This window comes from Meriones unguiculatus, chromosome 20, assembly GCF_030254825.1.
Source record: "Meriones unguiculatus strain TT.TT164.6M chromosome 20, Bangor_MerUng_6.1, whole genome shotgun sequence".
NCBI classification, from domain to species: Eukaryota; Metazoa; Chordata; class Mammalia; order Rodentia; family Muridae; genus Meriones; species Meriones unguiculatus.
The window spans coordinates 56,137,977-56,155,180 of record NC_083367.1 but is presented as its reverse complement, the minus strand read 5'-3'; the positions used below and the strand labels follow the sequence as shown (position 1 = coordinate 56,155,180).

Genomic DNA, 17,204 nt, shown 5'->3' with positions numbered 1-17,204 from the left:
TTTTTCCCAAACAGCATCACTATTTTATAGTGTGTGAAGATAACCCAGAAAATTAAAGAAGTTTCTAAGGAAATATGCAGAGGCTACTCTAGAGAAACTGAGTACTGAAGAAAGTGAGAATCATGGACCAGAACAACAGCCTTCCACCTTATGCTCAGGGCTTGGCCTCCCCACAGGTAATAGAGCAGGAGGGACGGGCAAGGATGGCTGACATTCCTTTTAAGAGGAAGCAAAAGAAGGTGAAGTTTATTCATCTAGCATTGAACGTGGATGTCTGTTTTTCAAGCCATTTTTACTTTGTAAAAATTTCTGATTTGGATTGGCATGATGCTCTTTGATTTGGAACCCAGTTTACTTAGAATACTGTTCTATCTGTATGAGCTATAGAACATTTATTTCATTTACTCTAGAGGGTTCTTCTTGCTCCTTTTGCAGTCGCATTCTTAGCCTAAGATTACTACCAAATCTGCTTTCAAAATTAAACATTAGTTTTGATATTAAACGTGTGTGTGTGTGGATGCAGTAGAATTAGACCTACGTTGTTACAAATTCAGTATAGGTTTTGCCATCTTTTTTGTTCTTCCTACTGCCACATAAATAATTACTAAATCTAACAATGTTTTTTTTTTTGGTTTTTTGAGGCAGGGTTTCTCTGTGTAACCTTGGCTGTCCTAGACTACCTTTGTAGACCACCAGGCTGGCCTAGAACTCACAGAGATCTGCCTGCCTCTGCCTTCTCAAGTGCTGGGATTACAAGCTTGCTCCTGCCAACATATCTGGCTCAAATCTAACAATGATTATAAAACATAGAAGCATTATAGAAAAGGCAATTGACAGTATTTTACAGGCTTTGTTGATTAGTTTTAGTAGAATAAATAACCTTTTTTTTTTAAACAGTATGATAGAGTAGTCGGATTACTGTCATCTTGAACATCTAGGTGGCCATATAATCCATTATCCAAAATGGACACGTGATTAGTTAGTGAGTAGTCTCTTAATGCTTTTTAGAGACAGGCTACCCTGCTTTAGACTAGGCTAGCCTCGAACTCACAGTTCTGCCTCCTTAGTGCTGGGATTAAAGGTGTGTGCCACCATACCTGGCTACTGAGTAGTATGCCCTAGTTTTTTTCCTTATGGTCGATGCTTGGGAGGCTAAGCATCTTTCTTGCATTTGATAATGGATTCCAAATCCTAAGTGCTCATCTACTGTGTTGAATACTACAGAAGAAGATGATGTATCTCAGGATAGCAAATTCTTCCCTAGTATTTAATGACCCATAATATTCAGAAAACATCAGTCTTTATACTTTACCTGGGTACCACAAGAAAAGAACCTAAATTAGCCAACATCAGTGTCTTAATCTTTGCTTTCTTTCCTTTCCACAGGGTGCCATGACTCCTGGAATTCCCATCTTTAGTCCAATGATGCCATATGGCACAGGACTTACTCCACAGCCTATTCAGAACACCAACAGTTTGTCTATTTTGGAAGAGCAACAAAGACAGCAGCAGCAGCAGCAGCAACAGCAGCAACAGCAACAGCAGACAGTAGCAGCTGCAGCAGCCTCAGTACAGCAATCAACATCTCAGCAATCCACACAGGGGGCCTCAGGCCAGACCCCACAGCTCTTCCATTCTCAAACTCTCACCACTGCACCATTGCCAGGCACCACCCCCTTGTACCCTTCGCCAATGACCCCTATGACCCCTATCACTCCTGCCACACCAGCCTCCGAGAGTTCTGGGATTGTACCACAACTTCAGTGAGTGCCTCCGTGCTTCTGTAGTCTCTCCAGAGTGCTGGGATGAAAGACATGTGCCACCAAGCCTGGCGAGTGTGTGCATGGGTGCATGTGTGCGTGTTCATGTTCCATGGTTTTCCTGTTTGTGTTCCCTGTCCGCCATACCATAGGAGGCTGTCAATGGGATTACACTATGCTTTCTGACAGTGGATTTACTTAAGGAAGTGGTCCAGTGGTAATTCTGTTATACCATGGCTTCACCTGCTCTTGACACAGAATTAAAGCTATAGAGTGGGTTAGTGCTCTCAGTAAAAACCTTTCCTTGGAAGTGGAGTTGCTTGTGTTTATGTATTTGGGCCACGTAAATGCAAACTGAGTCTTATTGACAGTGTGGACATTTCACTTAGCTAGTCATCTTGAGTCACAGGCCGCTGTATTGCAGGCTTGGGCATAGTGTCAGCACAGGTCTCAGGGGTCCATTTATATCTTTAGAGATCTGTGTCCTTCTCAGAATGATGGTGTCAATTCTTGTGTTGATGAATTTTCCACCTAAGTAGGTCCCACATTTAAAACGGTGGGAGGTTCACATTGTTTCTTCATGAAACAGCCTGAACTTTTCAGATACCACTTAGTAACAAATAAATAGTTTTACTTCAAGGAATCTTATGGCCCGATTAAAGGGTTCTTCGCAGACAACACTTTTCACTTGTGTTTAATAACCCCACCCTCCTACTTTCAAGTATCTGTTTCCTATTTACACTTGGTTTTCCTTTTATGTATGTAATTGTCATTTGTAAGCCACGTGGTATGTAATCATGAATCCTAATTATTATACCATACCCAAAAACTCACCTGTATAGTTTTAAAATTGCTTTTGATTTTAATGATTTCATTTAAAGAGATAAACCCTGTTAACTCTCCATTGTCTATACTCCAAACTGTTTTTTCATGTCTGTTTCACTTCCACAGGCATTCAGGTTTGTTCTTCTGATTAAACTCATCTATTAGAACCAGCTGAGGACATACACTTATTTCTGTCTCCTAGAGCATGCAGTTAGCCACAGGACTGCTTCCACTAAGAATACTCCTTACTGGGGGAAAGTTCAGTAGCCTTTATATGTAGCCTTGTAAAGAATTCAGGTCAATATCTAACTATCTAAATAAGTAAGATTATGTTTATACATAACTATCTAAAATAAGAAGACATGACTAAAGTTTTTGGAGGTACAACAAAATATGCTTGAAAATTCAGTTCACATATGGGCATGCTGTTTCAAACCCATTTTCATGTATTAGAAACTGTAGGAAAACAATTTTTTTTCCATATGGTTTCCTAGGTCAGGGAGGAAATAGACATTGGAATAGTGAAAACATTTGTTCTACATAATTTATGATTATCAGAGAAAACTAGTCCAGTAAATTTTAATTTTTAACTTTTTTTTTTTTGGTGGTGTCTTTGAGACAGTCTCAGTTGATAACCCTGGCTAACAGTTGCTATTTATAGAATACTGACTAGCTTTGAATTCTTGGTAATACTTTCGCACCCCAATTCTGGATTGCAGATGTGCATCGTGTCACTTTGCTTCCCAGCAAGATTTTGAGTCACTGGATCTCAAAAGTATTCTTCCTAGAGAGTGAAGAGAGAACTAGAAGCAACAGGGTCTGGAATCAGAATTTTTAGGACAGCAATATTCCTTGTGTTACAGCTGATAGTCTGTTTTAGGTCTATCTACTTTGAAAAATAGAAAACTACAGAAAAAGTTGAGTTTGCTATTGTTTTTATTAAAAGTTCTAACTGGGCATATTGGTTCACACATTTAATCCCAGCACTTGGTAGGGAGTCAAAGGCAGGTAGATCTCTGTGAGTTTGAGGCCAGCCTGGTCTACAAAAGTGAGTCCGGGAAAGCCAGGGCTACACAGAAGCCCTGTCTTGAAGGAAAAAAAAGTTCTAGTCCAGACGAATCGCTCAGTTTGAGGACAGCCTGGTCTACAGAGTAAGTTCTAGGGCTAAACAAACCCTGTCTCAAGATTTAAAAAAAAAAAAAAAAAAAGTATTTCATAGAATGCTTCAAGTATGTGGTACAGTGGCATGAAACAGTCTTTTAGACCTAGGTGAATAATGATAATTTTTATGCATATGTACATGCAGTTCCCTGCGTATTCTGGAGGAGAATTTTAAGTGTCTTTCCCAGGACAGTACCCATCCTGGTTTTTAAGACAGGATCTGTCACTGGCCTGAAATTTCCTGGTTTGAGTAGGCTGGTTAGTTATGTGCATCCCAAGCCAAACAGTACATTCCCCAGAGGCTCAGCCGCTTTGTCTAAACATGAGAGTAACAGTTACTACCTTATAGCACATGTTGAGGACTAAGTGAAAATATCTGTTATTTAAAAAAAAAAAAAAAATTTCTAATGTTTAAACCGTTTCTTAAATATTTAAAGTCTTTTCTAAATATTTTTAAAATAACTTATTTAATTTTATTTTATGTGCATTAATCTGAAGATGTCAAATCCTTTGGAATTGGCATTACAGACAGTTGTGAGCTGCCCTGTGGGTACTGGGAATTGAACCCGGGTCCTTTAGGAAGGACAGACAATCCTCTTAAACACTGAGGCATATCTCCAGCCCTGTCTTTTTAAATACTTAAAGCAGGTTTTTGTTTGTTTGTTTGGGGATTTTTTGTTTGGTTGATTGTTTTTTTTCCCAAGACAGGGTTTCTCTTTGCAGTTGTGGCTATCCTGGAACTTTCTTTGTAGACCAGGTTGTCGTTGAACTCAGATCACCTGTCTCTGCCTCCTGAGTGCTGGGATTAAAGGCATGTGCTGCCACTACCTGGTGTATTATGGTTTTGTTGGTTTGTTTAATTAAAACCTGGTGAAAAATAATCTTAATCTTGTTTTTCTTTCAAATTTCTTGCAGAATGCTGTATTCATAGCAAATCTTGATTGTAAGCTTTACCTAAGACTGTTGCACTCATTGTTTAATGGTTAAATATTTCAGTAATCATGTTTTCAAATTTCTTGCAGAAATATTGTATCCACGGTGAATCTTGGTTGTAAACTTGACCTAAAGACCATTGCACTTCGTGCCCGAAATGCTGAATATAATCCCAAGGTAAGATCCATTTTTCATGTATTTCAGACTTTATAAAGAGAAAATTCTTCCTAAATCTGTAGGTGAGAAAGCTTGTATTATGCTTGTGTCTTCATATCAGCAAAATGAGTATCATGCTTATCTTGCATGTTAACTGCCTAGGGAAAGTTCATTCTAGGCTGTTTCCGTTTTGTTTGGTTTCCCGTGTTTACAGTATTAGATTTCAGCCTAGGGCCTCAGCCACACTAGGAAAGTGCTGTCCACTGAGCTGCATCCTCAGTTCTTTACTTGTATTTTATTGACTACCTGGTACGCATATGTCCCTGTATATATGGACATCCATATAATAAACTAAGTTTACATGCATACACATTGTAATAGGGTGCACATGGTGTTGGAAACAATATTTCATTTATATCCGAAGCCTATCTGATGAAGTACATATGGTATGTATTTTAGTGATCCTGTGGGAGATTGGGAGAATCTGGGTGGAAAAGATTGGTCAGTAATAATTGTTGGCTGTAAGTAAAGAAGTTTATTACATTTTCCCACCTTTATGCAACTTTGAACGTTTTTCTGATAAACAAGATCAAGTGTGTTCTGGGTGGTACAGCCACGGATGGCTTTTCTGATAGAGAGCTTGAAGGAACTTAGAGTATGGCTTGGTGGTAGAGCACTGGCTTAGCAAGGACAAAGACTTGATCTTATCACCAGGTCTCTTGCTGTGAGAGACACCATGACCAAAGGAACCCTTATAAAAGAAAATGTTTAACTGGCGACTTGCTTACAGTTTGAGAGGTTTAGTCCATGGTTATCATGACCGGAAGTAAACTGGCATGCTGCTGAACAGTAGCCGAGAGCTTTGCATTCTGATCTGAAGGCGAGAGGGAGAAGGAGAGGGATACTGACTGATTGATTTCGGGGTTAGGGAGAAAGCACCAGTTTCTAAGACAACAGCCTAGTATGTGTTAAAAGGCTTTTTTACATAGGGCATATCTGCATTGACAGATAAGCGGACACTTGTGGGGTCCTGGTGGAAAGCTGCCTGCATGCCTGAATGTTGAAGGAGAAGGCTAGGTTAAGATTTGCAGAAAGTTTCCTGAAGTGGGAAGCATTTGTCATCTCGTACCTGTAAGCCTGTACCATGGAGTACCTCATAGATTTCCTCTGAAGGAAAATAATTGGTTTCGTGTATATGTGTATATGCAAGTGCATATGCTTGTGAGCGTGTGCAGAGGCAGAGGATGTCCTCATCACTTTCCATCTTATTCTTTCATATCTTTATTTGGGGTCTTTCCCTGAACCTGAAGCTCACTTCTTTCCCTTCCCTTCCCTTCCCTTCCCTTCCCTTCCCTTCCCTTCCCTTCCCTTCCCTTCCCTTCCCTTCCCTTCCCTTCCCTTCCCTTCCCTTCCCTTCCCTTCCCTTCCCTTCCCTTCCCTTCCCTTCCCTTCCCTTCCCTTCCCTTCCCTTCCCTTCCCTTCCCTTCCCTTCCCTTCCCTTCCCTTCCCTTCCCTTCCCTTCCCTTCCCTTCCCTTCCCTTCCCTTCCCTTCCCTTCCCTTCCCTTCCCTTCCCTTCCCTTCCCTTCCCTTCCCTTCCCTTCCCTTCCCTTCCCTTCCCTTCCCTTCCCTTCCCTTCCCTTCCCTTCCCTTCCCTTCCCTTCCCTTCCCTTCCCTTCCCTTCCCTTCCCTTCCCTTCCCTTCCCTTCCCTTCCCTTCCCTTCCCTTCCCTTCCCTTCCCTTCCCTTCCCTTCCCTTCCCTTCCCTTCCCTTCCCTTCCCTTCCCTTCCCTTCCCTTCCCTTCCCTTCCCTTCCCTTCCCTTCCCTTCCCTTCCCTTCCCTTCCCTTCCCTTCCCTTCCCTTCCCTTCCCTTCCCTTCCCTTCCCTTCCCTTCCCTTCCCTTCCCTTCCCTTCCCTTCCCTTCCCTTCCCTTCCCTTCCCTTCCCTTCCCTTCCCTTCCCTTCCCTTCCCTTCCCTTCCCTTCCCTTCCCTTCCCTTCCCTTCCCTTCCCTTCCCTTCCCTTCCCTTCCCTTCCCTTCCCTTCCCTTCCCTTCCCTTCCCTTCCCTTCCCTTCCCTTCCCTTCCCTTCCCTTCCCTTCCCTTCCCTTCCCTTCCCTTCCCTTCCCTTCCCTTCCCTTCCCTTCCCTTCCCTTCCCTTCCCTTCCCTTCCCTTCCCTTCCCTTCCCTTCCCTTCCCTTCCCTTCCCTTCCCTTCCCTTCCCTTCCCTTCCCTTCCCTTCCCTTCCCTTCCCTTCCCTTCCCTTCCCTTCCCTTCCCTTCCCTTCCCTTCCCTTCCCTTCCCTTCCCTTCCCTTCCCTTCCCTTCCCTTCCCTTCCCTTCCCTTCCCTTCCCTTCCCTTCCCTTCCCTTCCCTTCCCTTCCCTTCCCTTCCCTTCCCTTCCCTTCCCTTCCCTTCCCTTCCCTTCCCTTCCCTTCCCTTCCCTTCCCTTCCCTTCCCTTCCCTTCCCTTCCCTTCCCTTCCCTTCCCTTCCCTTCCCTTCCCTTCCCTTCCCTTCCCTTCCCTTCCCTTCCCTTCCCTTCCCTTCCCTTCCCTTCCCTTCCCTTCCCTTCCCTTCCCTTCCCTTCCCTTCCCTTCCCTTCCCTTCCCTTCCCTTCCCTTCCCTTCCCTTCCCTTCCCTTCCCTTCCCTTCCCTTCCCTTCCCTTCCCTTCCCTTCCCTTCCCTTCCCTTCCCTTCCCTTCCCTTCCCTTCCCTTCCCTTCCCTTCCCTTCCCTTCCCTTCCCTTCCCTTCCCTTCCCTTCCCTTCCCTTCCCTTCCCTTCCCTTCCCTTCCCTTCCCTTCCCTTCCCTTCCCTTCCCTTCCCTTCCCTTCCCTTCCCTTCCCTTCCCTTCCCTTCCCTTCCCTTCCCTTCCCTTCCCTTCCCTTCCCTTCCCTTCCCTTCCCTTCCCTTCCCTTCCCTTCCCTTCCCTTCCCTTCCCTTCCCTTCCCTTCCCTTCCCTTCCCTTCCCTTCCCTTCCCTTCCCTTCCCTTCCCTTCCCTTCCCTTCCCTTCCCTTCCCTTCCCTTCCCTTCCCTTCCCTTCCCTTCCCTTCCCTTCCCTTCCCTTCCCTTCCCTTCCCTTCCCTTCCCTTCCCTTCCCTTCCCTTCCCTTCCCTTCCCTTCCCTTCCCTTCCCTTCCCTTCCCTTCCCTTCCCTTCCCTTCCCTTCCCTTCCCTTCCCTTCCCTTCCCTTCCCTTCCCTTCCCTTCCCTTCCCTTCCCTTCCCTTCCCTTCCCTTCCCTTCCCTTCCCTTCCCTTCCCTTCCCTTCCCTTCCCTTCCCTTCCCTTCCCTTCCCTTCCCTTCCCTTCCCTTCCCTTCCCTTCCCTTCCCTTCCCTTCCCTTCCCTTCCCTTCCCTTCCCTTCCCTTCCCTTCCCTTCCCTTCCCTTCCCTTCCCTTCCCTTCCCTTCCCTTCCCTTCCCTTCCCTTCCCTTCCCTTCCCTTCCCTTCCCTTCCCTTCCCTTCCCTTCCCTTCCCTTCCCTTCCCTTCCCTTCCCTTCCCGTGATCCTTTTGTCTTCACTTCTGCAGAACTGGGGTTACTGTGCATGGTACCATGACAAGGTTGTCCTGGGATCTGAACTCAGGTCCACATGTTTGCACAAATGTTCTCACCTACCCAATCATCTCTCAAGCCCTGGAAAATAAGTTCCATAAATGAAAAAAAAAAAAAAAAAAGAAGGCAACAGAAAAAACCTGAGGCAGTTTATAAAACATAGTCTTTTTTTTTTTCATTCCAGCTCCTGATAGCTGGTGGCCAGGAAGAGGCTAATCAAGGAACACACAATTCTAGTTATCCATAAATTCTTCAGAAACTTTGAAATGTATTCTACCTTAACCTGCGTGTGGGTCTCAGCACCTGTCTTAGTTTTGCCAGGTTAGCCCCATTTCTTCACCAATGAATCAGTTTTTCCCTTTTTTTATATTTTCAGTTGATGTTGGCTATGAGAGCCTCTGGTTTCTTCCTGTGGGAGTCATTATGTATCTCCTGTAAGCTTTCTTACTTTTCCTGTGACAGCACCTTACATGGTCTCCTGTGAGAACTTGATAGTTCTGATACTGGTGGTCAAGATCTGGACCAGGTGTCCCCAGGTTCTTGGCTTTTTATTCAAGGAATTGAAATAAAGGTCCACCTACTTCTGCCTCCCAAGTGCTGGGATTAAAGGCGTACACCACCATGCCCAGCTAGGGGTGTGTTTTCTGTTTGACACACACATGATTCAAGTTATGTAACTTCCTATAGTGACTATCTCTTTCTGTGATACAGCTGGTATTCGTGATGTGCATGCCCAGTTTTGCACGGGTGTGAGGTGCTAATAGAGGAGCCTCTGAAAGCTTGCTTAGAAGACATGGTTTGCCTTACTGCACGAAACACATCAGGTTAACTCAGTCCCTACATTCACCCCCACCTTGTCTTTGGACGTAACTGGAATATGACTGAATAGAAAATGTGTGTAATGGTCATCAAGGGAAGAAGAAACTTAGTCCATTGTTGGAGTGTGTATGAAGATGGGCATCCTGGTTTCTGGGTTTGGAGAGGGCTGTATGTGTATTGTGCATGAAGGTAAGGCTGCCAGGTGCATTATTAGCAGAAGGGTGTATGCATGTCCCAAACCAAGAGGAGTTCCTGGTTGCAAATCCGTTCCCTGTGTTTGCCTCCCTTATGTTTCTGTCTGTAATAGGGCTGTATACTTCATACTATGATTTCATTTTTTATGGCCTCAAACTCAGATCCTTCTGTCACTGCCTCCTAAATGCTGGAATTAAAAGTGTACTATGATTTCAATAGTTGTGTGTCATCTTAAACTGGCAGTGTAGCAGCATCTAAAGATTGGGGAAAGAATGGTCTTAAGTATAGTAAACAGGGGGACCTACTTCATGTCCAGTTTTTTAGGTGAGTATAAGGCTAACTGGAAGAGTAACTACAAAACTCATTTTGGCCACTTGTCACTTATAGCTAACCAAGTTTATCATGTTTTTAGTATTTACAGCTGTCATATCTACGATATGACACCCTTACTAAGCTATGGTAGCCTCATCTCTTCTAATATTTGCTTGAAGCCTACTTTGTTTTTTTGTTTCCATTTTATCATTTTCCTGGCTTTCACTTTCAGTTTACAAGTGTCTACCATTGAGGTGTATTTCTTGCAGTCAGCAAATGGTGGGATTATAAAAAGCAACAAGTTTCTGTCTTTTAATTAGATAGTTAAGACCGATTACATTTAGAGCTGTTATTAGAAAGCACTATCTGATTCCTGAAGTTTTATTGTTTTCTTTTTCCTCATAAGAATACACACACACACACACACACACACATATATATATATTTTTCTTTTTTGAGACAGTGTTTTCCTGTGTAGCCTTGGCTCTCCTAGACTCACTTTGTAGACCAGGCTGGCCTCAAACTCAAACTCACAGAGATCTGCATGCCTGTGCTTCCCTGAATATGGGATTACAGTCATATGCCACCACGCCCGCCTTTCTCATAAAGTTCTTACTCTTTCCTGAGCTCTCATGTCTGTCTGTCTTTCTTGTTTTGTGGGTAGCATTCCTTCTTGTTTTGTTTTTTAACCATTTATTTATTTTTATTACTTTTTAAAGATTTGTTTATGTCAGTGTTCTATCTGCATGTACACCTACATGCCAGAATAGAGCATCAGATGCCAGTATAGATGGGTATGAGCCACCATGTGGGTGCTAGGAACTGAACTCAGGACCTCTGCAAGAGCAGGCAGGGCTCTTAACCATGAAGTCACCTCTCCAGCCCCAGTATGTAGCATTCCTTTAAGTATTTTCTGCAGTGCTTCAGTACTCATGGATTGCTTTATTTGTGCAAACTTGGAAAGTTCAAAAGAGAAGAAAGGAGAAAAGTGTTAGAAAATGGTAGAGAAGAGATCAGACATTTTTTAAGAAATCTGCCCAAAAGAAGAAATACAGAAAAGTTAATAAGTGCAAGAAAAAGAATTTAAAAATAAAAACATTTTAAAAGATACTTTTAAAATGCATTGATAGGGCTCAGCAGTTAAGAGCAATGTCTGATCTTCAGAGGTCCTGAGTTCCCAACCAACTGCATGGTGGCTCACAACCACCTACACTGCGATCTGATGCCCTCTTCTGGCATGCAAGTGTACATGCTGATAGAGCACTCATACATAAAATCTTTAAAAACGAAAAATACATAGATAGGAATATTCTGGTGTAGCAAAGAGTTTTTTCCTGGGACCTAAAATCGTAGAAACTCTGATCGGTCAACATAAGTGAAACTTTTCTTTCCAACCTTCAGTTCACATCTTTTTAATACTTCTTTCTGACCATTTTAGCGGTTTGCTGCAGTCATCATGAGAATAAGAGAGCCACGAACAACTGCGCTGATTTTTAGTTCTGGAAAAATGGTGTGCACGGGAGCCAAGAGGTACCCTTAAGGAATTCTTTGTTTCTGGTGGATGTGTTATAAAAGGAAGAAAAGGATATATATCATGGTTTCTATTTTCAGCCCCCCTCCCCCATTTCAAGATTTCTTTGTGTGTGTAAATGCCTGCATGTATGTATGTGTACCATGTGCCCATGGAAGTTAGAAGCCTTGAGTAGTTGGATCCCCTGGGGTTGGAGTTACAGATCGTGTGAGCTACCATATGAATGCTGGTGATCGAACTCGGGTCCTCCGCAAGAGCACCTTGTGCTCTAACCACCGAGTCATCTGTCCAGCCCGAGGCTGGCCCTGTTTACATGTTATTGCTAAAGGCTTACCCAGTTACTTTGAATAGCACTGATGCCTGCATTCTCATTTTGTTACTCCTACGCTCTTGTAGCGTTGTCATTTGTATTCTGCTTTTCAGACGGAAAGGCTCAAGTTGGAAAATCAGTTTTATCCAATAGTGCTGTCCTAAAAATGGATAGAGATTTGATGTATGGGAAGGTAGAATTTGTGTATTCTTCAATAGTAAATTTTAAAGTTTTCATCTCAGAAATTTGGATGAGAATGTAGTGATAGCAGTGATCATGATAATTGAATCATACATTACATCACATCCATTAAACTTAGGGGTGGTCATTAATGTAGTAGCTGGAAAGCTCATGTTCTGGTAGATTTATTATTTCTGTTAAGGACAGGAATAATTTAGTTACTTTCCTAATTTAGACTCTGTATAAGTTATTCTTCCATTGGGCTTCCTTATATAACTCACTGTTTTTCTTTATGTAGTGAAGAACAATCCAGACTAGCAGCAAGAAAATATGCTCGAGTTGTGCAGAAGTTGGGCTTCCCAGCTAAGTTCTTAGACTTTAAGATCCAGAACATGGTGGGGAGCTGCGATGTGAAGTTCCCCATAAGGCTAGAAGGCCTCGTGCTGACCCACCAGCAATTCAGTAGGTAGGTCTAAGAAGTGTTGGGAGTAATTTTAGCAGCAGTCTATTTACTATCTACTCAGGCATCATTTAGGGTGAAGTACATGCAAGACGTTCAGTTTCCAAGCATACATGATGTAGGTGCAAGTTGAATGTGCTCCTTGTAAACACAAGGTGTCATTATGGTTGTGCTACTGCACCTTCTGCTGTCCTTACAACTCCCATTTCTTAGTTGCTTCGTGACACCCAAACTCCCCTGCACTAGAATGACTTATTTTCACTTCTGTATGCTTGTCATATTGATAGTCAATAAATGCAGTTAAGTACACAAATCTGTAGTTTCTTATGTTACTTCTAGTTTGAATCTTTTTTGGGGGGTTAACATACCAGCAAAGTATGAATATGAGCAACAGTGATATGCTATCCAGTATTCTTTGCCTTTTTCTGGTGAATATTTGCCCAGCATACATATGCACAGCCCTACCTCAGCATCTGTTTATATTTGCAGCCATACCTGGTTACCAGGTCCCTTACACTCGCTGTATACCTCTTGCTCTAGGACCTTTTGGTACTTTTATAACTGACATTAAGTTCAATTTCAACACGGAAGCTCCTGTTTGAAGCTGGGTGTGATGCCATAGGCCTGTAATCCTAGCACTCTGGGAGGCTGAGGCAGGTGGATTGCTGTGAGTTCAAGGCCAGCCTGGTCTACAAAGTGAGTCTAGGACAGCCAACAGAGAAACCCTATCTAAAAGAACCAAAAATAGAAAGAGAGAAGGAAACTGTTTTGAGTTTCAGATTTTCACTCATGTTGCTCTTCTCATATAGACCTGTCCTGAGTTGATCTCAGGATCACTTAGAAGAAATACAGATCCTTGGGACCAAACTAATAAACCTGAAATCACTATGTTAGAATTATGTTAACCTAATGTCAATTCAGGTGGATGGTATGGTCAAGGAGTAGGTTCATTTCCAAGCTCATGTCTATTTATCACTCTGGCTAAGTCACCCTTTTCAGGGAGGGGAGAGGATTACAAAGCTGGCTGTCGCTCTGAGCTCTTACGAGTGACTGGTGAAATTTTTATGAGCTGCTATACCTAGACTAGTCTACAGCGAATCTAAAGAAGGATCAGAGAACGTTAGTATACAACTCTTGTTTTTATGACAGAGAATCTAGATACTGTAAAGATAGCATTAAGTGATAGGATGACTTGGAACAAGTAGTTGCTTGCCATGTCCATGACCGGGAAGCTCTTGCTTGGTGGAAGTGTTTTCTTCTTGTGTGTCCTACTTGTAGATATCTGGCACAAGGCCTCTTTCAGCCATGCAGAAAACTGATGATTTCTAAACTGTTTTCCCATTTTCTTTCTAGCTATGAGCCAGAATTATTTCCTGGATTAATCTACAGAATGATCAAACCCAGAATTGTCCTCCTTATTTTTGTTTCTGGAAAAGTTGTATTAACAGGTAAGTTAAAAGAAAGTAGGGTACCAAAATTGCAGAAAATGTTGGGATGGCATTTTCTGTTTTGGGACAGTTGTCTAACCACTTGTAAGGCTGTTTTTGTTTACTTTGCTTCCCATCCTAACCTTCATGAGAAGGGTGGAAAGAGTGCAGACAGCAGCTCTGCTGGCATTTTCACAGGGAGGGAACGCTACTGACTATTTTCAGTTGGTCCCCTAGACCATGAGGGTTATTAGAACACAATTCTGAGATGACCAGACTGAGAAGAACTCCATTGAATGCCAACAGTTGGGAGAATAAGGGTTCAGTCCATAGTGCTTGCCGCTGCCATGTCACTCAGGACCAAGTATGGAAAAGAACTGTGGACCTAAGGAGTGTGTATTGCCTTGCTAACTTGTGGATCCTGGCCTAGGACCAACAGCAACGAAGAGATGATGGTCTAGGGTGTTAAACGTCACCAGATGTATCATTTTCTTAAAATGCTAAGAAAATAGTTTTTAAAACATAGCTGGAGAGCTGGCCATGGCCCTTAATCCTAGCAGAGGCAAGCCAGCCTGGTCTGCACAGCAAATTTCAAGACAGCCAGGGTAGGCTAAAACCCTGTCTCAAAACAACAACAACCAAAAATAAATAAATAAATGGAAAAAAAAATGAATGGATGAAAAACAAGGCTAGGATTGTAACAAAGGGAATCCACCATTTGTTTCAATACCATTTTTCTTAACTGGGTATGAAGAGATCTGTATTTGTGGCTTTGTGTTAAGGTACTGGTGTTAGTTTCTATTTTAAGAAACGTTACTTAACCATCTGATTTCTATTCCAATGTGTCTTTGTAGGTGCTAAAGTTAGAGCAGAAATTTATGAAGCATTTGAAAACATCTACCCCATCTTAAAAGGATTCAGGAAGACCACGTAGTGTCTTGACATGTCCTCCTGCCTGCCCTACCCACTTGTTTTTTAAAACCAGTCAGTTTTGGTACCACTGAGGGTACAGTTGTGAGAAGAAGGACACTCAGTTCCAGGTGGCAGCCTGAAGTGACACTGTGTGTCCTGCAGGACGCTGGAAGGTTATCTCCTCTGCACTGAGATCATCCTGCAGCATTACTGTGAGTTGCTTGCTCTATGCTGCTATTTGGGCAGCACTGCCCATTTATTTATATTTAGATTTTAAACACTGCTATTGGTGAGTTTGTTGGTTTAAGGGACAAAACTTTTAAGTGTTCAAGCCACCTGTACAATTGGGCTTTTTATTTTAGCCTTTCCCACATAAGCCAGTTTTTATATTTCTACCAGAAAAGTAAAAATCTTTTTTAAAAGTGTTGTTTTTCTAGTTTGTAACTCTTAGGAGTCATTTTTGTGCCAGATACATTCCGCCTTCCCAGTATTGCAGGACTGAATAGCTGTATTAATCAAAACAAATGGCTGTACATACTTTCCTTCAGAATACTCTGCGCGCGCGCACACACACACACACACACAAAATGCAGCTTGTAAATTGTTAGATTTTTGTTATAAATGATACCTTGTAAGAGTCATGTGATCATATTGTCAAAGAAATTTATTTTAGATATAACATCTGAGACCGTTGTTTTGTTTGCTGTTTTTTGTTTGTTGTTGTTTTTGTTTGGTTAATATTTTTTGTCTGTTGCAGTGAAAATGGACATGCCAGTGATTTTTTGATTCTGATTGAACAACCTCTGTTTCCTAGGTAGTACGCAGTGCGTGGGTCTTCATCAAACTATGTTTTGTTCCTTTTTCAACCTTTGCCAGAGCCTTGTCCAAGTTTCTATAGCTGGTAAGGCACACAGGAGGGCTCTGAGTAAGTAATTCAAGTATAGGATTCCCTGTCCACAGATTGCTAGATCTCTGGTATAACATTTTTGTCATGCTGTTTTTATCATGAAATACCAGGTGAGCATTTATAAGTCTAGGTTATTTTGGGGGCATTTTGTGTTTTTAATTACAAAAGTATATTTTGCACATTCCAGGGTATGTGTATAATCAGGAAAAAAATATTTTTCTTTCCATCCTTCTTACCTGTTTATGCCGGGTAACTTCCAGATTAGTGAGTGTCTTTTAATTCTTCAGCTAGCTTATGCCTGAGCTCTTCTGTATGCCTGATGGTGGCAGCAGACAGGGGGGAAATTCTGTTAAGTGACTGTTTTCAGTTGGCATTAGTCTCCGGATCTTGGGGGTTACTAGAGTACTAGTCTGAGATAACAAGACTGAGAAGATCTCCATTGAACACCAGCAGTTGCGTGAATAAGGCTTTAGTTCTCAGTGCTTGCCAGTTACCATGTAGTGTTATCAAAAGTCTAAATCCCAACTGTTCAATTTTACCAGTAGAGACTCAGGAGCCAGATGCTGGGGTGAAAGCCTACTGGCTCAGAGAGGCAGAGAAAGCACCCAGCTGATCTTCCTTCTCAGCTCACATCCCAGATCAAAGCTTTCTCCTTCTCCACTGTCTTAAATACCATCAGTTCAATGTTCCTTTCTACTTCCTGTTCGTGTCTGTATCCTTTCCCCAGACTTACTTTCCCTCAATATGGTTTTGGTTTTTTTCCCGTGTTTACTACTTCTTGTCAACTGGTTGCTCGTTCCAACTCTTGACCTTGGGTTAACTTTATGGTAACCTCTGTACAGAAAGCTCTTGGGTTAAAGGTGTGTTTGAGGGCTGAGCCACATCACAACCATCCGTTTACAATAAACAGAAAGTTCTTGGGTTAAAGGTGTATGTTAGGGCTGAGCTGTACCACAAGAAGCAGGTTTCCAGTTCACACTCTCGGGGGTTCCCAATGTGATCAAATATCCTGCAACAGCCAAATCACTCAGGACCAAGTATGGGAAAGAACTATGGAGTGGGGAGTGATGGGGGTGGGTGTTGCCTTCTGACTTGTGAAGTGTGGTGAGGAGATGATGGACTAGGGTGTTAAAGTCACCAGATGTAATGTGCAATTCTGTCATTTGGGGCTGCTTTTCATCTCAGTTTTGGAAAAATACTGAAGCATATGTTCTTTTGTGACACTTTCATTTTTGCAGTCAGTGTTTTAGTTATACTTCCACAATAGACAATATGATGTCTCCTACATGCCTTTATTTGAACCGTTCTCTTAGTGCTGGTCCTTTTGTACATCCCGTGCACGTTACAGTTGGACCAGGTATTCTTGTATGTGTACTTTGAACACACACTAGATCCCTCTAGGATACTTTTACAAGAGGAATTGCTGTATTATAGGCCATTTATGTGTTTTATGTGTTCTGAGTTTTGACAAATCAGTACTAGATTCCAACCCCCCCAAAAAATGTACAAAGTACCCTTTTCAGCACTTCCTAGGCATTACTGATGTCAGTAATATGTGAACTAGTTGGAAGGCATCATTTCTCTCTAAGATTATTTCTGCATATAAACAGGTTTTCTCTGTGTTTCTTTTAAAGCTTTATAATTCTTTTTATTTGAGACATTTTCATTTCATAAAAGTTAATTATTACATTACGGTTTCTTTAATTTTTCATAACACTTTAGGGAAAAATGTTGATATATATTTCACTTTTTCCAGTCCGCTTATTGAAC

The 17,204-nt window shown here is 42.4% G+C and overlaps 1 protein-coding gene across 1 annotated transcript; it reads left to right on the top strand.

The window, feature by feature from the left end:
* The first annotated feature begins 7 nt into the window (after positions 1 to 7).
* Positions 8 to 15,220, top strand: Tbp (TATA-box binding protein). Its single transcript, XM_021657416.2, has 7 exons — positions 8 to 176; positions 1,387 to 1,763; positions 4,769 to 4,856; positions 11,146 to 11,237; positions 12,027 to 12,194; positions 13,542 to 13,636; positions 14,470 to 15,220. The coding sequence occupies exons 1-7, from the start codon at positions 123 to 125 to the stop codon at positions 14,547 to 14,549; spliced, it is 954 nt and encodes a 317-aa protein (XP_021513091.1). The 5' UTR covers positions 8 to 122; the 3' UTR covers positions 14,550 to 15,220.
* The last annotated feature ends 1,984 nt before the right edge of the window (positions 15,221 to 17,204 follow it).